The 25,114-nt window shown below is 37.6% G+C and overlaps 2 protein-coding genes across 6 annotated transcripts in view; both read right to left on the bottom strand.

Annotated features, from left to right (window-relative positions):
- Positions 1-2,864: 2,864 nt before the first annotated feature.
- Positions 2,865-5,309, bottom strand: LOC115763470. 3 transcript variants are annotated; one of them, XM_030706054.1, is made up of 4 exons: positions 5,213-5,309; positions 3,589-5,121; positions 3,181-3,516; positions 2,865-3,116 (listed from the first exon to the last, which is right to left on the bottom strand). In XM_030706054.1, exons 1-3 carry the CDS (start codon positions 5,244-5,246, stop codon positions 3,407-3,409), a joined length of 1,677 nt encoding a protein of 558 aa, XP_030561914.1. In that variant the 5' UTR covers positions 5,247-5,309; the 3' UTR covers positions 2,865-3,116; positions 3,181-3,406. The 3 variants fall into 3 exon arrangements, with proteins under 3 accessions (XP_030561914.1, XP_030561913.1, XP_030561915.1); XM_030706053.1 differs by having other exon boundaries at positions 3,181-5,121; XM_030706055.1 differs by lacking the exon at positions 2,865-3,116 and having other exon boundaries at positions 3,433-3,533.
- A 987-nt stretch (positions 5,310-6,296) lies between these two features.
- LOC115763371 (neural cell adhesion molecule 2) overlaps positions 6,297-25,114 on the bottom strand; it is an 85,057-nt gene continuing 66,239 nt past the window's right edge. For all 3 annotated transcript variants that reach the window (XM_030705902.1, XM_030705903.1, XM_030705904.1), the window contains 6 exons: positions 9,999-10,193; positions 9,473-9,583; positions 9,240-9,377; positions 8,969-9,118; positions 7,354-7,848; positions 6,297-7,266 (listed from right to left, as the gene is read on the bottom strand). In XM_030705902.1, the coding sequence (XP_030561762.1) occupies positions 7,052-7,266; positions 7,354-7,848; positions 8,969-9,118; positions 9,240-9,377; positions 9,473-9,583; positions 9,999-10,193 (1,304 nt within the window). In that variant the 3' untranslated portion in view covers positions 6,297-7,051. The remainder of the gene's footprint in view (positions 7,267-7,353; positions 7,849-8,968; positions 9,119-9,239; positions 9,378-9,472; positions 9,584-9,998; positions 10,194-25,114) is intronic.

The following is a 25,114-nucleotide window of genomic DNA, read 5'->3' as shown; positions in this document are numbered from 1 at the left end:
AAGTGCCGCTCTCTATATACAATTCTCTACCTTTCTCCATCTCTGTAAAATAAAATCTTGCTTCCCATCCTTTTATGGCTCGGGAAATGAAAACTCCAAATCCAAATTGAAAAGGCAGTCGCCTTCAGAATGATGCAAGCATTTTGGCTAAATTTAAAGCTGCATTTCTGGCGTCTGCATGTAACATCCGCACATATTTGCTATGTATATATATATATGTGTGTGTGTGTGTGTAAATGCCATCGATAAGGCGAATGAAAAGAGGACGAAAAACTCCCGCTGACATGAAAATGGCATTGGCTTAATAAACTCGAACAACAGCTGAAATGGCAGCTGCAGTTTTCAATGCTGGCGAAAGGGACTTTACGCGGCCAGGCCGAAAAAAATAAGAGCTAAAGTTCGCGAAGTAACTGTGGTCGAAAGTGACATACCCTACATACATATATTTTGAAAGCTAGACTAATAGAATGACCGTCTGATTGGTTATCAATGTTAAACTTAAAGAGTTGGAAAATTTTTTACAGTTTTTTCCCTCTATAGCTTGCATGAGTAAGACCCATCGATTTTTAACTTATTTGAATGCCAATTGATAGTGGGGAACCGTACGAATTTAAAAAGATGTAACATTTAAAAATCAAATATTCGAGATATTCAAAAAACCCATCAAAAATGGTTGACTTTACAAACGAATTGATTTTTGGTCAACAACTCTTTTTAACCCATCGATTTTTATTTTTTTGTTTGAATGCCGATTGATAGTAGGGATCCGTAAGAATTAAAAAAGGTATTACATTTAAAAATCAGACGATATTTACCCGAGATATTAAAAAAAATCCTGAAAAAAGTTTTGATTTTCGAACCGACCACGATTTTGAGAAAAAACGTGATGTAACCCCTTGCTGTTTGGTCGATTTGGTTCAAAAATTTGATTTTCATTTTGTTTATACCAATCGATAGTACTGATCCTTAAGAGTCCAAAATGGTATATCATTCCAAAATCGGACATTATTTGGTCGATATATCCCACAAAATCATCAAAGATTTTGACGTCATTCCATGATTGGGTTTCTTTCAACAACTTCGCGAGATTGCTGATCAAGGCTCAACTCAAACATTATGTAATCTAGCTGCTCGCAAAGATGTGTCTTAAGGAAAGTCCACTTTTGATAACATGGATGAAAATGGTATCACCTTTTTGTTTACAATCCACTCAAAACTCATTTTTAAACCTAATAGAAATATTTCATTTTTCTCTCAGGCAAACAGGTGGAAAGTAAATCTTTCCAATTTGAGAAAAACCCTTGGCTCAGACAAAGTCTGTTAAAACCCAGCTAGTATTCACACATCTTAAGAACTGTATTATACTCTTTTACGGCCAAATGCGGCAACAGGGTATGCAACAAAAGCAAACCCGACGATTCAGGCTAAAAGCGTGCGTCCCACTAACGTCATTTAGGCGAAAAAATAGGCAAGATTTTTTTTGTCAAGCGACTCAGTTTCCATTAAAGAGTTGCACGAGTCCAGTTTTTGCTTAAATGAGAGGAGCCAAAATGTGGTCCAGATGGATTCCACTGACATGGGCTCATTATGCGCTTTGGCTTTGACAACTGAATGTAGATTGTGAGTGATATCTGCCCGGCTTAACGAATGGCTGCCGCATTTTGTGGCACGAACACAATATCGTTCCGATGCAAAACAATTACACAAATGTCAGCGGCCGCATGCGAACTGCTGCTGCTATCCTTTGTTGGCCCAAACGACTGATGCCTGATGCGTTGGTGCTAATATCAAATGTTAATGCCTTCTGCCTGATGCCATTATGACGCACAAATAGAATTGTGTACAACGAAAAATAGTATTTAACGCGCGGTTTGGCAATAAATGTCAGTTGGGGCCAAAGTCCGCAATATGGCGGCTGTCGTTGTCATTTCTCGTGTCCGCAGCCGCATTCGCATCCGCGTTGTTTGCCATTCATCTGATTTATGCGGCTGTCAGCGAGGCCCCAGGAGTTACCAGCACCAGATGCTGGGGTTACAAACGAACACACAGCTCGACCTCTCATCGGACAGCTGTTGGCGCACGGATACGGCAATGCGGCTGATTGACAAACCTCTATTTGCCAAAATGAACCGTTTGACATGCGGTTCGATGGCTCTTCTGGCCGCAGTGGTTGCTTCTGTTTCAGCCCGTTACACAAATGCAGGCTAAAAATTGCTTTTGTGCCGAGCCCAAACAATTTGCTTTGATTGCAATTTCAAAGCTTTCTATCCTTGAGATTTGCCAGCCGAACAGCTTTCATAGTCAAACAGCAAAAAGAAGGCATTAGCAAGAAATAACAAAACGCCGAAGATTAAATACCCTTTAGGACATTGTTCCTATGGGAACCACAAACTCATGTTATCCAAGTAGACCGCTAGCAGCTTACACTAGTTAAATTTTTAAAAAATATATAAATATCGAAGTCATTTTCATGAATTTTATATTCGAGAATCCTGTTTGGCGATGCATTGGAGATTGAGAGTTTTCATTCAAAAATTATTTTTTTCGACATAACTTTACTTTCTATAAAAGAAATATTGGATCTAGTAGTCCTTTGTTGCTACAAATGGACATGGCTAGATCCAACCGACATTGAATACTAACCAAGGTCACTCATTTGTGGGAACAACTAAAGAAACATTGACAAGTATGATTTAAAATGGGAACTGGGCTTTGGACGAAGACTAAAGTTTTTTTTTTAGATTTGTTTATATAAAAAATTACGAATTTAAACAAATATAAAATATTTTTCGGAATTCGTTAATAAATGTACGAGAACTGAAAGCATCATAAGTTAGGCGACGTCCCACACAAAAAATTGAACATAGGCTTCTTAACTTTATTTTATGTTTGATTTTACATTTTGAGCTGGTAAGGACTTAAGTAAAGGCAATATACAAAGATATTCAATAGGAAATCAGCACGATTTATTGAGGTATATCTAAAAGATATTTTATCGTTTAATCCTGTGTAATAAGGTCCTGAAGCCCGCAAATATATTTCATTAAAATAAGTATAAATAAATGTCTTCCAAATACTGTACAAGTTGCATTATGTTATAGTTTAGTCTATGCGACCTAGGTAAAAAACAGGCAGCTATTAAACTCTATTAAAATGGGTAAAAATGAGGAATATTCTTACTTAAACAGATGGTGCTAGGGTTTCCTCCTACAAATCAGCAAGTATCTTTAATCTTGCAAGAATGGGTTCCTTCTCAATGGTGGCATTTGTCTTCTACTCACTACCTGCTTGTGGATATTATTTGGTTAAAAATTTGTATTAAAAATATGTACAATACTTGTTACAACACATTAAAATTTGGAATTTTTAATAACTATGACAGATTGAGCGAGCAGCTAACGAGCCATTAGTTTAGCTTAGATCGAGGAAAATCGTCATCGCTATATTCAGAGGGGGAGGTGGATTCCATCAGGGAAATGATTCGAATGTGTCGCACTGGATATTTAGTCTCCGTATCTGTCAGCACAAGGGAACTACTATAGCTATTAATTTCTCGTATTGCCTCGGACATGCTCATCTTGGGCTTACTGTTGTTTTTGCTTTTAGTCTCGACCTGTGGCTCGCTTGTTTTTGGTGAAGAAGAAACTGAAAATGTTTTGGAATTGTTGTAGGCAGCCTTGAAATCATCGGTTAAGCAGAAAATCGAAGTCTGCTGCTCCTTCGTTGACTCCTCCTCACAGAGTTCCACTGGCGAATCGCACTGCTCCACCACACAGGCCTCCGGCTGCGTCTTTGGGCTTGATGTATTCCCTCCAGTCAGCCGGTGATCGCGTACGAGCTCGAAATTTATGCCACCAAAGACGGCATCCTTGTTGTTGATCGTGTTGCGCACATCGATAACACAGAATGTGAGTATCTCCTGGAAAATACCCAGAGTATTGGCCTCCTTGATGCCCGCATCGGTAACCAGCAAACAGCCCAGTACACAGCCAGTTTCCAGATCTCTAACATTCACATGGTAGACATTGTCCGCTCGCAATAGGATCGTCAGGGCAATGTCTTGAAAGCAACGCTTGCCCATCATTTTGAAGAGTGCGTACTGCATGCTGCTAAGGACGGGTAGCTTCTTGTCCTTGCAAAACTGACACTGGCTCGAGACTTTGCGCTCCAGTGTGGAATCATTTCTATTACATATAAGTTTTGCTGACGACTTTTTTATGCAGACGCACTTGGTCAGCTTTCCCTTCTCACTCTCTAAGCCCTTACACTTTTCATTAAGAGTACAGACGGTGCTACAGAGCTGTTTCAGTTGATCGTTCATCACATTCAGTTGTTGCTTCTGCTCTGCTTCTTGTGCGATCTGCTCCTCCAGTTTCTTTTTTAGCAAGCATAGTTCTATGGTTATATTCGGTATTTTTTCACATTCGGTACACTTTGTAGAGCACTGAACGGGCTCCGGTCCTTTCCTTGATTCTCGAGAAAGGTGCCTGTCGGACCTCAGACTCTCCCTCGATGGAGCACCCACTAATTTTTCTTGACATGGACAATTTACGGGCTCCACTTTTTGTGTTGATCGGCAAGTTTTAGTCTTCTTCTTGTCCCTAGCCAAACAGCATTTGAAACGCATTTTGGAATTCCCTTTTTTGCCTTGTGGGCATACTTCATATTTCCATTTTGATGGCACCACTATAACTGGACGCTTGCAAATGCATTTGCACTTGGCTTTTCTTTCAGTCTTTCTCTTTCTTTCTTTCTCTACTACCTCATGTCCTTTCTTTGCGCAGGTGGGCTCATCACATACACATCTATCAGACTGCACTTTAGAGACGGTTATATACTCCTCAGATGCGTGTGTATGCTCCTTCGTTTTACTTCGTTTCTGAGAACTGGTGGGCTTAACATCCTCGCACACGCATCTATCAGACTGCTTTTTCGAGATGGGTATACGAACGCACGAAAGGGACAATGAGCCGACGGATGGAGTAAACCGTCCACCAGCGGGTATGCGGCCATGGCGATTGATCCTCTGTGCAAGCAAACCACGACCTCTTGAAAGTAACCAATCTAGTCGTTCCACGCGTATTCGCGCACTCAAGTATCGTTCATATGTGCGTGCAGCATCTGTAAGCACATATATAAACACGGATGGAATAGAAAACAATTTAGTCTCTTCGGAAGGCTGTCAACATTCCGGTGAAACTATCAAAATTACCCATGTTGTCGATTAACTGGAAATTTACTTGCATTCCAAACAATATCAACTCAAACTACTCTCATCTGTCTAAATTTTTCAACTGACACCTTTGTAGCACCATTTGACAGCTTGACGCTTGCTTTGCATTGTTCCCAGATACAAAACCAAGTATCATAAGTGAATTTAATTTCTTTACCTAGTTACTGACAGCTGCCATCCCCTTTGAAGTCGTAGCTATTCAAAATATTCCCTTACCTTTTCATGGCTACTGCGTTCAAGCCTTTGCCAGTTTATGTTTTTGACTAGGAATGACAGTTTCCTCTAATTTTTTTTTTTTTCATTTTATACAACAATTTGATTTACCAAATAGATTTAGTTTTACAGCAACTTCACGCACACTTCACAGCATTGAATTGCAATTGGATGTCAGTTTATTATTAGAAATAATAGAAATAATTATTAAAAATAATAATAATATTATTATTATTATTATTATTAATTAACAGTATTTAAATAAAGTTCAACTTTTAATATTACAATTTTTTAAATTTGTCTTTGGCTAAAACAACACTACATCCATGTACTTAAATGATTTGGAGCCCAGATCCTCGCCGTTCAGTTGCCCACTAAGACAACCCGTGCACAGGGGCCTTGTAAATAAAATACCCAGAGTTTTTTAATTTTTAACCAGCATATAAATTGCAGCAATTGTTAATCTTGCTTTTAAAATTGCACTACAAACTGATGTGTATTATGCATTATGAACACAAATACTACAATACAATAGCCTGTAAAGAAATTTCTGAACAAAAATAAAATAAATAACAATAAAAAACATTTGAGCATAGTCACAAAAAGCATAGAGTTCGTTTTGTCCAAAGAAATATTTATATCAAAAACGTTTTCAATCATATTGTTTATTCATATTATCCATAGTTGGCACACAGAAACCACAAAACATTAAATCATTGGCAACATTTTTACTTGAGATATAATATTTTATAAAATTGCATTTTGACTATATTGCTTAAATGTGTTTGTGTGACATAAATTTAGTTCTACTATTGTATGTATTTGTATTTTTTATTTTCTTTCACGTTAGTGGAATGGTTTTGTATTTATTTATTTTAAATTTACCTGTTTGGTTATATATATTTGGCTTTTATACTAGAATATTGAAAACCGTTTGTAAAAAAAACTTGCAATGCTTTTGTAAAGCTTCATTTGAATATTTTTTATGGTATGGTTTGTAAGAGGATTTGTTTTCCAGAAGGATTTGTCTGTTAGTAGGAGGCATAGTTTTGTTCGATTTGGATATGACAAATAAATGCATTGATTTTTACAAAGATTTTTTGTAGGTTATTAATTCAAGTCTAGATAAAATAGATTACAAAGGGATTTTCTAGGAATAATTTTCCTGTAGTTATTAATATTTAAACCTTTACGTTTATATCTAGAGCTATCAATTAACTTGCTATTGGCCTTTTGGCCACAGCTTTCTGGACTGCATTCTCATTATGTTGAATATTTAATTTTCAGCTTTGAACTAAGCACTAAGCGGCCATTTATTTGTTTTTAAGTTTTTAATAAGTTGATTTTATATGTTTTGCTATGAATTTTGACTAATTTGCTGGGCTTGCACAAAAGCTAAATTAAACGAAACGAAACTCCTTATTATCTTAAGCTTATTAGCGGTTATATTAACAACTTAGAATATTAATTAGTACACGTTACACATTACACGAGCAGCAATCAGGCAGCAAATCAGACACTAAGGAGGTTAACCTGGCGACGCCTTAAAGCTAGACAAAGCACATGGAATTTTGGGGGCACATCCACTCACAGATTTGCATGAACTCAGTGGCAATGCCGCAGCAGCTGTGCCAGAAGCAACACCGACAGCAGCTGATAGATGGGCGGCAGCAGGGCTCCGGCTGATACACGTGGCTCCAGGGATAGAGTCTTGCATTTCTCCACTTTCGTATAGTCACTGAAGCCGGCCAGATTACGCGAGGCAGCGCGTATCAAATAGACGGTATCCGGCTCCAGGTTCGTTATGAGAAAATTGGCACCTGTCGCAGAGAAATGGAAAAGCTATTGTTGAATAACGGGAACCAGCTGATGCAGCTGCCGTTGCCGCTGCCGCCTCCTCTGCTTACCCTCTTCATAGGGGAAGTCCTTGCGCTTGGCATTCGTCCATTTTCCCGCATCCGTTTTGAATTCCAGCTCCGTCATATACTCGATGCGAAACCCATTCACATCCATGGGTCCGAGCTGATCCTTATCCCGCGGCGCGCTCAAATCCACATCAAAAGTATTCGAGTTGTAGCCGCGCAGCTGAAAGACGAGAGGCGGGGGTGGCTTTTCGCCCTCATCCAAGCGCGTGATGCGCTCAATGCTGCCCAAATGATTGTGTGCACGGCACCGATAGCTGTCAAAGACCTTCGCATCCAGTACATGGATGGTTAAGCGCGACCAATAGTTCTCCGTCTCAATGGTGTAGAGCTTCTCATTGCTTTCCAGCCGTTTCTGTTTGCGGTACCAGTTGAAAGTAGCCGGAGGCTCCGCCTGTGCCTCGCACATAATGCTCGCTGTGCCATTGATGTACGCGTATTGCAGGCTCAAATGCGACTTGAGCGTCCAGTGAGGCTTATCTAAATCAATTCAATTAAAGACTGCGCTAGAATTATATTTATTAAGCATTTCTCTGCAGTATCTGTCTGACTGCATTCAGCGGAAGCTCAAAATTATGCTACGAAATATGCAACACTCATGCGCTTTCCGCATAAATCAAAAATGGCCGTCAATTCTTTGCGCAAGTAAAGTCATTAGCTACATATGTGCCACGCCCACAGCACGCCCCTGCACAGAGCATAAAACATATGCGAACTAAGCGTATGTAATTTTAAAATATTTCGTGCTCAAAAAACTATTTGCCGCTCAGTGCGCTGCATACTAAAACGCGCACAAATTTTAGAGGCGCTCGTTAAGCTGCTCAAGTAATTTCCCTGCCATTCAATACAAAAGCACACTGGGTCGGGAATGCGTGAAAAACTAAGTAATAAAATTAAAACTAAGTGAATAAAATGGTTAAAACTTAATAGGAAAATTTTGAGTTTTCGCGAGATCAAGGCTTAAGTACATTTTGAGAATTCAATTTCCTTTCTTACATAATCAAAATATGAACTCTGACTCGTTACATTAAATTTTAAGTTTATAATACTGAAGAATTGAAAAGGCGATACAGAATAAAAGTCGCATAAAAATAAATTGTAGATGAAATATACAGTTTGAAAGGCATACGAAGATTTGTATTTGATTATGTGTTTGAACTAAAGGTTTAATTCATCTTTTCTAGGCGTCTTCTAAAGAGACTTAGAATTGGAGAAGGAGAATGCGGACGCGATTTTGAATGTCTTAACCAATTGATCTCTCAGATCGGTTTATATAGCCAACCTTTTTTTGTTAATTTTATTATGTTAACTGTAGAATAACTTTTATTGTAATTATTCATACAAGTTTAATTAGGGTTACAAATATAACATGATAGTTGTTTCGCCTAAATAATTTATTGTAAGTTAACTTTAGCAAATTTGGCATTCAATGTGCAGTAACATTTAATTCTTTGTTTTCTAACTCCTAGCATGCCTTTTTTCTCTAAATCCCAAGTTTTAAACCTATTGACTAGCAGGAGCAGAGTTTTGTTTGCTTTTATTCAACAACTTTTTGTCCAGTGTGCATTGGCTGAGTTGAAAAATCATATATCACACTCACGTTCGATTTTCATCAAAACTGTGCGCTCCTGCATATCGGAAGCAATCGAATTCACTTGGTATGCCCGGCACGTGTACTCGCCGGTGTCACTCTGTGTTACCTTGTTGATGAGCAAACCATCGGCCAGGATGCGAAATTTCGAAGCGTTTGCTGCCAAAATGAGAGAAACATGATGATAAACGGGTGCAACGAGAAAATCCACAATAAAGCGAAAATATCCAGAAAATAAGACTGCAGCGTTGTGTAAAGCTCATTAGGATTGGCGACTCACCTTCCACGCTAATGGGCTGTCCATTGAAATGCCAGGTGACATTCGGTTGCGGTTCGCCCTTCAGCTCGCATAATATTGTAGCTGTTTGACCCTCCTTCACGGTCAGTACGGTATCCTTTTCGGTGAATGTAATTTTCTCTGTGTGTGCGTGTGCGTGTGCGCGTGTGTGGCGAGAATACAATGAAAAATTAATGAATGTGGTTGTTGGTCGGTTGTTCGATCTCTGCACTTACGATACACAATCAAATCGAACGATTTACTATGCAGCCCACCCTCAACAGCCTCACAGGTCCAATTGCCCTTGTCCGCCAGCGCAATGTGTGCAAAAACGATTTTCAATTGTTCTGTGCGGTAGAGGAAGTAAAAAAATATAAATCAAATAAAAGAGTAAACAGCGAAGTGCACCTTGGTTTATAGTTCTCGGCAACGAGAGATTATGTTGCACGCTTTAAAGCAATGTACATTGATTTTGTACATTTATAATTAAGAGATTTATACACTGATTCCTAATTGTATTATAGCATTAGTATTTTTATGCACATTGAAATCTTACAAAGTGCAAAGAATATATTGTTATTGTCAAGCTGGCAAAAAACTTGTCTTAATCAAGAGGTTAAAAGAGATTTCCAAAACAAAAGCCAAGCACAATTGTCTCCCTCGTGTAAAGCGATGCAATTAATTTTATTTATTTGTTGTGCCTGCTGGCGCAAGAGTCCTTTGGCTCAATTGATTGTTTGGCTGCATTTCGTCTGGACTCACCTGGTGCCGTTTGCTCGATATGTATGCGTCCTTTGTGCTCGTGTATTATTTCACCTTTAGGCGACTTCCAATGCAGCTTCACATCGGGACTGGGGCTGCGACACTGGACAATGAGGGACTCGTTAGTGTACCGTACGAGGCTATGCTCGCCCGGGCTCAGGGTCAAGCTGTCATGGTGATTGGCCAAGGCGGCAGCTGTGGAAAGAAATTGCGAAATCAATAGGGTTGCGTACACATTAGTTAATGGTTCGCTAATTGCAGCAGCTGTTGCACAAAGGCCAGCAGCGCATTTCAAATGTAAATTGAGAAGTTGCGAGCCAAGTTTGCCAAGACGGCAGTTTGCCCCCATTGAAGTTTGCAATTTGTAGTTTTAGTTTGCATTTGCATTCCAACTGCAAACAGTAGTGAATTTTCTCCCACCAGCAACGCAATTGAAAGCACACAGTATAAGTTATGCACACACACATACACACACATAAACACACACATTCGTCTGTTAAATGCACTTTGCTGGCAAACCCAAAGGCCACATTAAAAAGTTGCCGCAGCGCAACAGCAGCAAAACTGAACGTCAACCAACAATTTTATTTTTCTACAATTTATATTACAGGCTGCAGACAGAAACCACCTCATTTGACATGCCCATTTCTTTCCTTCAATGGCAGTTGGCAATATTTCTGAAATGTTTTGCATATTTTAAATGTATGTGTGATACACAACCTTAAACAATGTTATTTTTAATATTATTAAATAGTATTAATTAAAATAATAAAATATGTCTTGTAAAACTTGTATAAAAATGTAATTTTCTATTTGTATCGCTGTTAACACCCATTCAATTTCAGTTCCTGGTTTCGTGGCTTATTATTTTACCGATGACATGAAGCTTGCAAAACACAATCATATGGTTGAGTTATTTCTGATGTTTTTTAAACAATTTCCACTTGCCAATCGACACCCCGCAAAAATATCAGCTTCAAGCTTATAAAGTATGAGATATGCATTGGTACTCAAATAAACCTGTGAAATGCTGTCGAACAGATGTCATGACCCCATATGTATGGACAGTTGCTTAGGTTAAGTGAATGGATTAAATGAATGCCCACTTAATCTCTTCTAAAAACCTGATGATCGGCAAATATATTCATTTTACCTACACATACTTCCTTACCAAAAATACTTTCAGTAGAACTGATTTATTCAAAGATCACATTGATTTATGTTAACCCCAATTCTCGTAATTAAAACTAATACGGAGCAACATGCAAAAAAAAAAAGAGCAGAAAAATAATTAAGCCCCAATTTGCTTAAAATTGCAATTACGGCCTAATTGGCCATGTATTATGGGATATGGCAAAATATCTTGCCATTTTTTAATGATATTGTGTAAGTCTTGTAGTTTGCGGCTGGGCCATCGTCATGCCACATAAATCACTCAACTTTGATTCATATTGAACAACAAAGTGCACTCAAATTATTTGCATTTTGCATGCCTCACATTTTCATATTTACATTCACTCGCCTGTGCGCCTGGGCACACTGGCAGGTTGTTCATTGAAATTTATCACAAGAAATTGCAATTTCATTTTGCCGTTTCATGTCAATCTGAACAACAGCAACAACAGCAACAACAACAACAACAACATCAACATAAAGAAATGTGGATCATAGCGCTCCTGCCTGCCGAGCGATGCATAGATGCAAAAATTTCTTGCATACTTTTTAATAAACTTTCTTGTATGCCCAAAGTGCCAGAAAAAGCAACAAAAACAAAGTAAAATGCACAACGGAAAGGTCACGGGGGAGGTTACACAGGCGGCACGGGTCCAAGGGGCTGGTAAAACTTTCGCACAGCTTTTCTTTTATATTTTTTGTATTTTTTATTTTGTTATTCATTTTTTTTTTTTTCTTCTTTTCAGAAGAAGTTGAAATTTTATTGGCAACAAAATGGTCATGTTGAAGCTAAGCTAACAGAAAATTAAACATTCTTCATATTTAATGTGCAGCGACTAACGAGATATTGTTGAAAGTGCAAGAAATTTATGAATATCTATTGATTTCTTGGGGGATAACAATTTTATTTACGCTACTAAAAATGTATGAAGCGAAAAATACAAAAACATGAGGAGCGAAGGTTGACATTTCCTCAAGAAAATGAAATAGGAATTGGTATGCAAAGGTAGGGAAAAGAGAATATTACAAGCACTTTATTGTTAATTAAGAATTTACGAGAACAGAAAAATAGCACAAGACCAATTCATATTTTTTATAAAAACCATATAATAATTACTGAGACCACAGCATTTCAGACTTTCGAAATCTGACAACTTATCTGTTAATTGATATACAATAACGTTAAAGTTCAAAGCGATTATCAGAATTTCGGAAAGTGATTTCTGCCCAGCTCAAAAGCGACTAAAGACTTACGAACTACAGTTAACTACGTACATACATATATACATATATGTATATTTATATAGTATATGCATATGTATTTTCTTTATTTGCCCTTAGCACCTGCAGTCGACGTATTCAGTCGGTGGGCGTGTTGGCTGCTTGTTTCGTGAAAGCAGTTCGTGTTGTTGTTCTTGCCTGTCAGCCTTTTCGTTATCTCGAATGGCAACGTCAACTGCGAACAATACGCGAAATACTTGTCATAAAATTTCATGTGCACACCAAAGTCGCAGCTCAGGCGAACGTAATGACAGACGCAACAACGCCAAACTGACTGCAAAAGCCAAAATAAAAAAAAAAAAATAAAATAAAATAAAAATGCAAAAAAATATAAAAGAAATATAAATAAGAAAGGCATTGCCAAGTGCGGGCAAAAGGAACGGCAAACGTTAACGCGTTAACGGTAAATGACAACTGGCATTGCCAGACACCAACAACAAAATTATCTGTCGCACTCGCCGCATTGCTCGGTGGCCTCTATAAATGCTTATGTTATGCACCCGTTCGCAGCACGAATGCGGGCGCGAATGTAAGTGCAAAAAATGCACACAGCTATGTGGCAGCGGGTGGGTGGCAGGCAAAGAAGAGAAATGAAGTGAACGGTAAGAGGCGGCAGAGCGCGAGATACCACAAAAAAAAAAAATCATAAATGGAATAATTACGTTTGTGGTGTCGACAACAATATACTCTACCGAAATGTTTAAACACAATTCTGTTCTTACTGTTAAAATAATAATAGTAATTTGCACATTTTATAAGCCAAAAGTAATTTGTAAGCGAACTTTATAAATGTTCCATTCTTCTATTTGCGTCACACATTCCCTGAAAAGCTAAAGTAACCTCACTAGGGTATAAAATGTGCAGGAATGCATGCGTTGTCGGCTTGTGAAATGACGTGTAATGCAGAATCGGCCAGCTTCATGTATGTGTGTCTGGGTGTGTTTAAGTAAATGTGTTTACACAATATGTATGTATGTACGTATGCGTATGCTTGTGGGAGGTGTTGACCCGTAAATTTCATTAAATGTAATGCATTATATTATTTGGCTGCAGGCATTTGCCATTAAACTTTCGTGTGTTGTTGTATCAGTATGTATTAAATGTATCTGTATCTGTAATTGTGTAAATACATATATCTGTATAAATGCTTTTAAGCAATTAATTGCAGTTTAAATAAATGGTAATTAATTTAAGGCGTTATTTACGACTGCATAATCGGAAAATTTAATTTGCTATAGTTTTCAAACTAAAGGATATTGTCACATTTCTCAAACTTGCACTGATATGCACATCTCAAATAACTACTTATAATACTGAATTATCAAAATCATAATGAATTAGGGTCACAATAGAAATAGAATAGCATAGCAATAAAAAAATTACAGTTATTTTGCTGATTTTGTTTAAATTAAAATAGATTTAAATACTATTATTATCTTGAAAACTACTTTTGCTCATGTAAATATCAATTACTACTGTGAATGCTTGATACTATAACCCCTTATAACCCTTACAATAATAATTTTTAGTAGTTTTAGCTAGATATTTTAAACTATTTTTAATGAAGTTGTTTCAGAGTGAAATGGTCATGAATTTGAAAGGTCTCTCGAGACATGGCAGTGAATATAAAATTGAATTTGAATATTTTTCGTTAATTTGATAAACTTTTAACAAATTACAAAATGTCAGCTGTATTGAGTCTCACAAACTTTTCAATTTCCATTAGCCAAGCAGAGGAAAACTTTTTAATTATTTGCCAATATTTTATAGGCTTCAAAAAGAAAAACAACAAAAAACAAACAGAAAATTTGCCAGCGAAATTGCGAAAACTTTTTGCATGCGCAATTTTTTGTTTTTTTTTTTTTTTTACATTTTTGTTGATTGCTGCACAAAAATAAAAGTTGCTGTGGCACGCATGCTCTCAACATCAACTGCAAAAGTTGCAGTTTTGTAACTGTAATCGAGAGTGGTAAGTTATGGCCTGGATGGGTCGGATGGTCGGGTGGGCTTATAATAATGTCAGGCTTAAACGCATATGAACGCGCACTTAACCTGAATTCGAGCTGAGGCGACGCAAAGATACGCACTTCTACTATGTTAGTGGCACAGAGTATGTTGGCACGCTTTGCATACTGCATGCCGCTTGCCACAAAGGGAACTCGAGCAAATAGAAATACTTGAGAGTCGAGCATGCAAATAATTGCAGCATTTGTATGAGCCTGACCCATTTCTGTTGCAAGTTTCTATATATTTTTTTATTACTCCTCATAAGCTGCCGTCATGGGGCAAGGAATTTAATTCGAAATTCTCACACAAAGCTTTGTTGCTGCTGCTACTGCTGCTGTGGCACGTAATGCCAAAACATACATAAATCATCGCCGCGTCTCCGCATAAGAATATATTTCCGCTATAAAATGGACGTTTCCGCATTTTCGGCTGCCAGGCAACGTCCTCCTGCCCTCACCTTCGCCTTCGCCTCTGCTGCTGCGTCCACAACAGGAAGTCAGCTTCAGTTTGGGCTGGTGCTTTGCTTTGTGGCAAGCGGAAATGCAGGTCGTAAAACTCGTGCTTCAGTTTCTCCAGGTATTTCTCGGTACTGGATCCCCTAGAACATCTCCCTTCTCTACCACCCACCTATTGCCAGTTCGTGATGCTTTTTTAATAGGTTGCAGCTGACACTTGCTTCGACTCGTACTTTGAGCGTGGGCTTTGGTTTTGGTTCAGACTTGGACTAGCTAACAAATTTACTAGCCTTGCGTCTTGCACTTGAAGTTCCTGTTTTACCATGGCAATTAATTTTTTTTTTATTTTTTGCCCAGAAAGTTCATAAATTTGGCATTATGTGCGGGGCTGTGTGCACCGGAAAATACATTTATGCGTTTTTAAATGCTTTTATAATTCTCTTCGACTAGCCTCAAAGGAAGTAAAGTGCACATTAATTTTCGCCTGCCCAGCGATAAGAGCGCAACTTGATGAAAACACTTGCACAGCTCCCCTCTCCCTGTTGCCATCTGCCCTGCTTTTGCGTCCCTTTCGACTTATGAGACAGTTCCAGCTCATTCATCAACATTGCGCTCCTTTGACTTTTGAAACAAAAGTTTGACAAACTTTACATTCACGCAGGGGCGTGGCCCATAGGCAAGACGACCCCGCATAACTTTATAAAAAGGTTCACTCTACTTAAGCATTTTAAACATTTTATAGATAAATCTGGGAACAGTGGAATTCACGTAACGAAATTCATATGTACATTCTCATATATATGAAAATCATAATTCTACACGTGCACTGCATAGCTTTTAAACCTTACATTCAGCTATAAAACTATACACAAACATATATTTTATGCAAAACATAAATTTGTAAGTGTAGAAACGATATTCTAAGCAGTCGTTCAACTCGTTCTTTACTATTTTTTTATCACTGTTTTGTTTATAGCATAATATAATGAAATACACTTATTTCAACTATTGATACTGTCGAAACATTTAGTTTTGATTGCTTTCAATGTTTAAAATACGTGAAATATCGATTTCTTTTGACAGCCATATTCCAGCACGGTGCGACCAGAGTCTCAGGTCCAAATTGAATACTTCAGTTGAAAGCACTAATACTTAGTATACCCAGTTGTTAACCAACTTTAATTATATTTTTAACTAGTTCCCTATAATACCTCAGACTTAAACTTTTATCAATTTCGAAGTTTCTTTTTACCTGTTTCCTGAGCATTCCACGTCACTTCACCTTGACTGTGTACACCAAGACACTGGCTTCTTCTTCGAGCCAAAAATGTAGCATACTTTTTGGCAGAGCTGACAAACTGTACACGACCGCGCACAGATCATTTGTTAAACAAATTTGCCTCAAGTTGCAACATGACAGGCGTCGCATTAATCATGGGCCATCAAATTGCATAAATTGCGTATTAAGTGTCAGTGTTAATGGCGTGCGCAATTATGTAAGCCATATACTTGACACAGAGGCGAAGTCAGAGGCTGACGTTTCCAATGGCAGGTGCAGGGGGCAAGCAAATAAACTGAACAGAAGAAAAAACCCGGAGTGACGAACATAATTATCAACTTACTTTCTACAATAGCTGCAACACCCACTGGCCGCACCTCGTTCTCTGGGCCCTGCTGGAAATTGTAATTGAATCCCTTGTATGGCACATTACGTATACGCAACGTGTAGCAGCAACTAGGGTGCACACAAAGAATAAAAATCAAATTTCTTCAACAATATAAAGTAAAGTTGCCGCGTAGCAATTTTTAGTTAAAACTTTGTCTCATGTTCACTTTGCCGCATGGCACTGCCAAAAATTAAAATCCAACTGAAACAACTTGCAACAACAACTTGCAGCGACTTACAGTTTTGTAGTATACCCAGTGGCAATCAAAATAGTTAAGAAGGGGTCATATTGTGGTCTTAATGCATGTTGCAGGTAAACATGAGCCAGGTGTATAATTTTTTAATCAGCAGGCTGAATCTCTCTTGCCTTTAAATGCGTTTTCCAATCTAAGTTAATATACATATAAATAGTAAACAATAAAAACTTAAGCTCAAATAGAATTGTTTTATAATAAATTGAAAGATAGTTAATAAACCAAGCTTTGAACTAGCCCAACAGATAAAGAAATTCGTGACCTTGAGTCAAGACATTGGCTTGAATATAAAGCGCTTAAGTTTGCCGCCTTGACTAATGTTCTATATTGAACATAAACATTTATTGAGTTTTCTAATACAAATCAACACTGAAATGAAGCAGAATGCAGCAGCAACTTCTACAGGGTATATCCTATTCTCCCACTTTTCCCAATAGATGCTTACTTGGTTTTTTTGTGTTATTATGGTGCAGCTTGTGTCTTTTACTAACAACTTTGCTGCTTGCACTTTGTCGTAAAAATAAAGTTTTACACACACGCGCGAGTTGTTTTCTTTTTCATTGTACTCGTGTGTGCGTGTGCAAGCGTGTGTGCGTGCGCGCGTGTGTATGTGATCCTGATGTTTCCTGCTGCATGGCACATTACAGCAATGGCTGCAACAATAACCAAAAATGACGCTGCTTCTGTGGCGCTGCATTTAGTGTCTTCATTTTTAGTGCGTCATAAGAAGAGCTTGAGTTCAACTGGCGCAGTTTAAGGCTCCACTTGAATTGGCAACTTCAACTGAAGCCAAGCGGACTTGGCCAACAAATTGCAATTTGGTCAACTGGAGAGACATGGGCTTAAGGCAACTTGATGGACTTTAAAGTGGCACGATTAGCGCGCTGAGGCTAGCAAGCGACTCACTTAGTTCCATATTTCATTAGCCAGCTTTGAGGCACTCTTAATCCAGCAGCAGCAGCAGCAGCAGCTAAGAAGCTATAAATTTACCTGTGCAACGCAAATTGTTTTTCAAGTTGCCTAAGACTTGTTGTGGATGCCACAACAGATAGCAGCAGCAAAAGAAGCAGCAGCCACGCTGACGTTGCATACAACAATTAATTTATTTTTAATTCAACTTAAGAGCTCATTCAGTAATTGCAAAATTACAGCTAAGTGCGTAGTATTTGAAGCTGCCGACTCGCATTTACCTGCCCCAAATAGTTCCGTGCAGTTGAGTGCAGTGCAATGCGGCATCTTCAGCCGTTAGCTCAAACAGCTAAGCCCCACTTTCGAGTAGCTTTCATTTTAATGAAATTTTTGCCTAAGCCGTCGCCTGGCTAAAAGCGCTGCTCGATTAATTTATGGCTCCAGCTTTTAGAATTGTTTAGCCCAAAAAGGCAACTAAGCTTTTAGCGGTGTGTTATGAACAGCCAAAGCCAACATAAAGCGTGTAACAAATTGAATTTCTTACACACACACACACCCTCACACCCGCACCCACTCGCACGACTAACCACACACTTAACAAGTTTCTGGGCTGCGCAGGTAACCGGCTCAACTATATTGAAAAATGCGACAATATTTTCTACTACAAAATTGTCTGCCAGGTACGACAGGTTAAGCTGCTGCCGCTGTTGTTGCTGCCTGCCGCTGGTACTCGAAATATTATTGTGCGTTTTCTGTGCAAGCTGCACAATAATTTCACGCACACTATTCGGTTCCAATATCGAAGCTTACAACCAAAAAGAATCGGCATAAATAGGGGAATTATCTCTTAATGAAGCAGCCAAGGCAGCTTTGAATTAAAGCTGGAGCTTATTAAATTTTTAATTTATGAAAATATTGATTTTATAAAGCTTCCAAAAGAAACAACTATCAAATGAAACAACTTAAAAGAAATAATAATCAAATCAATAAAAAGCCTTTAATAGAATCCAAATATTTGTTATTAGTATCATATTATATATTAATCGAATATTAAATGAAGCTTCAATCTTTTCAAAAGCAGTCCAACTTCTTATTGAGTTGAAATTCGATCCAAGCTATTTTAATTACAAATAATCTTTAATCACCATAAAGCTTGCTTAAGGCTAAAATCTGCATTCAATTGAAAGCTCATGAAAGCTCATGAAAGCTTTAAGAAAAATGTATTAACGACGGACGAAAATAATGTAAGTGCAATTTAAGCTAGAGCTACTTGCATATTGAAAGTATGCTTACACTTAAGATAATAGCTTTATTAATTAAGCTTATTCAAAAATTTCGATATAGTATTCAATACAATATTCAGCTCAATATAATTACAGAAAACTAGTTAAAAGCTACTTTTCCAGCTATTAGCTGGATGTAGCTCATTAGAGCATTGTAGCTTAAGTGAATTGTGAGTGTCGCCAGTGCTGGATAGGAACAACAATAAATAAAGTCCTTTGACGGGTTTTGGTTAATTTGCGTGCACATGGCGAAAGCGGCTTGGCAGATTTATACCATAAACCAAATGCAACTAGGTGACAAGGATGCCGTGTGAGCGGGGGCAGGGGCGGGGGCGTTGCGGTGCTGTTGGCAAGGGTAAACGTTGGACGGCGCTTAAGCTGCGGCTAATTACCGTCAGCTCAGCGAAAGATATACCATAATGGCTGCGACTATTAGCCGTCGAGTTGAGTGGTTTTTACGCGCCGCAAAGTATGCACAAATAAAAAAAATATTTAATTAGGGTGAATATGCATAAAACGCATATTTGTTAGCTTGGGTGTTTAAGAATCCAATCAGTTATTTTTTTGTCTGCAATTTAGCAACATTTAATTGAAATTTGAACATTTTATTTATTCTGCTTGTGTAGTAATGGACAATTAATTAAATTAATTTAAACGAATCGTTGACTCGGCCGCAAGTATTTGTTTTGCTTTCGTTTTTTCTCGAGGTTTTGTTCATTTCACGAGTAATTGCATCATTTATAAGCTGTTCACAATTGAAATAAAATGTGCATTTCAAATTTTATAAAATACCACGAAATAATAATACGTTTGGTAAAATAAAATGCTTCCAAGCGCTTTTTTAAAAGGGGGGCTCGTTTTTCATTTCATATTTAAGTGTAGCTCCCAACAATTTGCAAACAACATCGATAAATGTTGATTTCTAAAAAATTATTTTCAATGCAATATACATTTATTATTCATTTATCCATAAGTAAAAGCAAAAGCCAAATAAACTAAGTAAGTCGGTTGCACTTAAAACATAAAGTACAAATGAATATTTTAAATGTATTTTTTTTTTGTTTTTAATTTTAACTCAAATTTTAATCCTTTGAATTTCGTTTCTTGCTATTCACCAAATTTCATCAATATTTACAGGATACCCAATTCTCAACCTGTCTAAAAGCATCGCCTTAAATAATTCTTGTTACTCTTATTTTCCACACATAGCTTTGTATTTGAGTTGAGAGAGTTGTTACGAAAATTTGCAATTCCCATAGATCATTTTGGTTCAGTTGTAAATGTAAATGTTTACGAGTATATTCAGCGGATAAACAGTTGAATTAAATGCAAGTCGCCTGTCACTCATTTAAATTGGACAAACAAATGCACACAAATTCAGATGCCATCGTCAAGGCGGCACGACCTTTTTCATGTTATTCTTTTCAAGCAGAGGGAGTGGGATGTGGGCGTTAAGCTACCGAGGAAGTCAGTGGCATATGTCTTGTTGCCTGCAGCGGGTCAGGGGGACTTACAATAAGTAATTCATTACTTTAGTCATGCATTGTCATGCATGTTGGCCACGCTTTTTCACGATATTTGCATTGCTGGCGTTGTATTTTTATGGCTGTATATGCAACGCATGCAGCATATGCAACGTCTTTGGTTGCATGTCAAGCTCAACGGCGGAGCTGTTGCAATTTGTATGCAAAATTGTTTTACAAATTGAGCAAGAAAGATGGCGTAAGCAGAAACTACACATTTGCACACAACATACACTCCAGAAACTCTCACACTGAAGTGAGGCAAACAAGCGGCACGTCGCACAGCTCCAGCCTCAGCACGTTGACTATTAAGAATTCTCATAGACATTCACATCATACTATTTTTTCTTTTTCGAATACTCTGTATGTACACAGAGTGTTTCAATGGGTATCATGAAGCTTGCAAATGAAATAACATGAGCCATAAAACTAGTTTGAAATCTTTGTTACCATAATGTGAAAAAAAATATATATATATATTTATTAACGAAATGAAACTAGTTCGTTTTAGGTGTTGGGTTTGGTTGAATTAATAAAATTGCTTTTATTAGTCGGGATAATGATCAGAGATATTTATCAAATATCCTTAAAAAAGACTTTTTTAGAGGATATCGCTGATTCGAGCACTTCCGAATTTGGTATTTTTACTAGTTTCCTTTGGCTTTTCTATAAATTTTTGAATTTTCAGCATTTTCCTCTTACAGCACACACATGACATACTTTTGCACAGACGTGTGTGCTTAAATGCTGTCATTGTCTGACAGTTATACACACACACACAATCTTTTACAGAACCACCACACACACGCTAGGTAGGAGGATTTTTTCAACTTTCACTTTGAATAAACAAATAAAAACTGTATCCATGGGCGAACTGTAATTTCAATATTTACATGATTAATTGAGTTTATTTTTAATTTATAGCAAACAAAAGCCAAACTGATTACAAGCGCCCATACCAAACACAGCATTCATTATGAGTAAGTTTAAATAAAAGAAGATTAATTGAGTTTTAACTCAGCCCTCAGGGCAACCTCTGGAATGAATCGCTATTGTTTTGCCCGGCATGTTGGCCCTTGTTTTTTATAGCGTAGACATTGAGTATTATAATGTATATTACAAAATCATTAAGCTTTGTGCTCCCTCAAGTGGATCCACTACAACTCTGAGCTAGTTTTGCAAGTTTCTGTTCGTTATCTTGAAAAGTTTATAAGCCGATGACTTGCTGCACTGATCCACTTTTAAATGGTAACAGGTGTTGGCTTCTCCAAAAAATAAATCCCAGCAACGGCAGCCGCAAGTTTTTAAAGCTGCCAAAACTTTTTCGATGCTAAGCTACTCGTAAATATGCCACTTTTTTGTATTGTTGTAGCTCATAATGCACGTTGCAGATACGAGACACACGCAGGGTATCAGGTGTAAGGAAGATTCAGAGGGATACACTACTTGTTTTTAAGAGTATCTAAGCTTCGACATATTTTTTTAAATCATTTAATAGTATTGAAATTGATGGGCGCCCAGCATGGGGCAGTTCATACATATTTTAATTGCAATAAATAAATAAATTTCAATTATGTAGCAAATAGCTTTACTTTTCATGTATATCAATGTGTATTTATTTCAATATTTGCATTAAAATGATTTCAGTTAAATTGAAGTGCACACTTATTTATGGCACCATACACTTTTTGGATTGAAGTACGGGTCCAAGTTTTGGCACAGCCACAACTACAAGTTTGAACATTTTATCAGCAGTGTCGCAGCAGAAATTTGTGTGCCAGAGTTTTAGCTACTTTGAAATTTGAATTGTTCAGTGCTCAATTTTCAACTTGGCCCGCATGTGCTTCATTTGTTTGTTGGCCAGAGTCCACTCGACGACAACTGTATCCGTGCTTTGGACGGGGATAAGGTGACGTGCGGCAATGGGTATCGTCTATTGAGCGAACTTTTCAAAAGTGGAATTGCATTTGCTCTGCTTGAAAAACTATTATAACTTTTGCCATGCCGCCACGCAAGAGTTTCAGTTCATCCAACTATGAAAGTACTTTATGTGCGCTAACAAAAATATTTCTTTTATTGAGTTTCGCCTTCTGCGTCATTCGATTTTAGGCTGTGCCGCACATCAGCTGCTTGTGCCAACCACTTGAATGCAGCACAAAAGTTTTGCGCTCAAAGCAAAACGAGCAGCAGCCTCCAGCTTGCCCCCAAGTAGCTGCCACAATTGATACCATGCCATTGTTAACAGTTAGGCACAAAAGCCCAGACAAAGATGGAAATGAAGACGACGCTGGAGTCAGTGGGGCCAGGGTTATATGATATATAAGAGCTGTCAAGCTACTACCAAATGCTTTTATTTACTTAGTTTTGATTCATGTGGAACGGGAACGGAACACGAAGAGTATCAGCCGAAAAGAAAAAAAAACAGGACTCCTCAACTAAAAAGTACATTGTTCAGTTTAAATTTAATATGTGTCGTTGACGGCCTTTTCTTACCTTCTTGATATTGATGAAGAAATAGTTCTAATTAGATTTGAACCAATCAAGTTCAAATTAGATAGATTAGCATAAGTTTAAAATTTAAGAAGACTCTTTACACAGCTTTCCGCTTTTCGACAATTTTTCTCAGTTGCTGGGCAAATTTTCATAATCGCTGATACCCGTATCTTTAGTCCTTTTGTAGAGCCTTGCAAATAAGGTTGAAGCCGATCGGGAGAACTTAAAACTTTGCCCAAACAGCCTTTAACTCCCAACTTCCTCTACAAGGGCTAGATTTGCCTAAAAGAGTGAAACACGTCTCAAATGAAATTTCATTTGGAAACGAGTTTGCGCCCAAAACTTCGCCCATGCAACCCATGACACACAGTTTCGATTTAGATTTGTGGACGTTGGATATTATTAAGAATTTCGTACAACCGTTTTCCGCGATTTTGTTACCTTTACGTGTGGAATTTCCCAAAAACCCCGACTCAGCGTGCGTTCATATCACAATTTTATAATCAAAGAAAAAAGTTTCATTCAACTAATTTTTACCAATTATCCTTGTAGAATAATTGTCTCAAAATTATTTTATTAAATTCAAGAAACTAATTTCGAAGTCAAGTTTATATAATAGGGAAAAGTTTTTTTGTATAATGCATTTTAGATCATTTATGTTTCAAAAAGGTAGCTACTGTGAAAGTTTCAACCTTCAGTCTCTTTATGTTTTGCATGCATGTTGATAGGCAACGAGTCAGCACATACAAATATATACACATACGTTAGTTTATATTTGAAAAGCAGCATGCCAGAAATTTGTAAATAAATTATAGAACACATAAGTGTGTGTGTGCAACTTTTCGAATTCCACATATTTCATTTCAAATGCAATTATGTCTATTGTCTTATGGGAATTATTTGCGCAACAAATTAAAGAGAGCAAACCGTAAAATTTGATTTATAAACTACACAAATTAACCGACATTTTTTTCTGCTAATTGCCAAAAGCTGTGACATAAATATATTCAGTAAAATTTGTGTATTTAAAATTCAAAAATTATTGCTTTAAAATTTACGTATGCGTAACTCAACATAGACCGCACAGTGGGACGACATAGTTTGAAAAACTCCCGCACGCACATACACACACAAACAAACCACAGAGTGTGGCATATGGTTGCCACAGCAGATGTTGTTGTTATTGTATTTGTTGTTGCATTGTTGTTTTTGGGTTAGCTGCTGTTGTTTGTTGCGCTAGTTTTGCGGTCGCGCTTTGTTTTATATCAGACAATGCAACAACTGCAAAAACCTTTGCAAAAATGTTGCTTATGCAAACTGCCACACTGCTGGCAGAGTGGCTATGTGGATAGCTGGGAGGGACATGCAACAAAAAATGCATTACTATGCAATGGCAGCGAACAGGAGCAGCCAAGTTTTAATTACGTAAAATATTTTTGCGTGCACCCGCTCTAATCAACTTAAAAGCCAGCAACAGCAGCAGGAGCAGCAGCCGAAACTGCAATTCGGCAACATGGTCAAAAGGTTGTTGCAACAGCAGCCGTGTTGCAAGTTTGTGCGCCACTTGACAGGGTCTTAAAATCGTTCTAGCAAGCGCTGCGCATTCGTATGCAGCAGCGCCTAATAATTGCAGCATTCGCTCGGGCGCGGCAGCGGCGTCAGTTAGTCAACATGCCTGACAGTCAGAAAGTTTGTTATTTGCATACCCTGTAAAGAGAGTGTTTCAAGAATGCAACTGTATGTAACAGGTAAAATTTGGCAAACTAAGTTGATCTACCTCAGAGACTGAAAGAGAGAGAGACTTTAAGCTTCCTCTATCAAATCTCTTTGTTTCTACAAAATTGATAAGAGTGGACTTTTATATTTGTTTTTTTTTTCGAGCTATTCGTGCAGCTAACGAGAGCTAAGTTTAGTTTTAATAGGGTATTATATAGTAGAGAATATCCTAAGTATATTCAGTATAATTTACTATTTGGATATCACCCATCGTACAATCAAAACACTGAAACAAACACTTTTTAAGATATATATAACACATTCAGATGCCACAGATAAGCAAATAAGAGTTTATA

This window comes from Drosophila novamexicana, unplaced genomic scaffold (genome assembly GCF_003285875.2).
Source record: "Drosophila novamexicana strain 15010-1031.04,08,12 unplaced genomic scaffold, DnovRS2.1 tig00000739-arrow-arrow-pilon, whole genome shotgun sequence".
In the NCBI taxonomy this organism is placed as follows: domain Eukaryota; kingdom Metazoa; phylum Arthropoda; class Insecta; order Diptera; family Drosophilidae; genus Drosophila; species Drosophila novamexicana.
The sequence above is the reverse complement of the archived record's forward strand: the minus strand, read 5'-3'. Positions and strand labels throughout refer to the sequence as shown.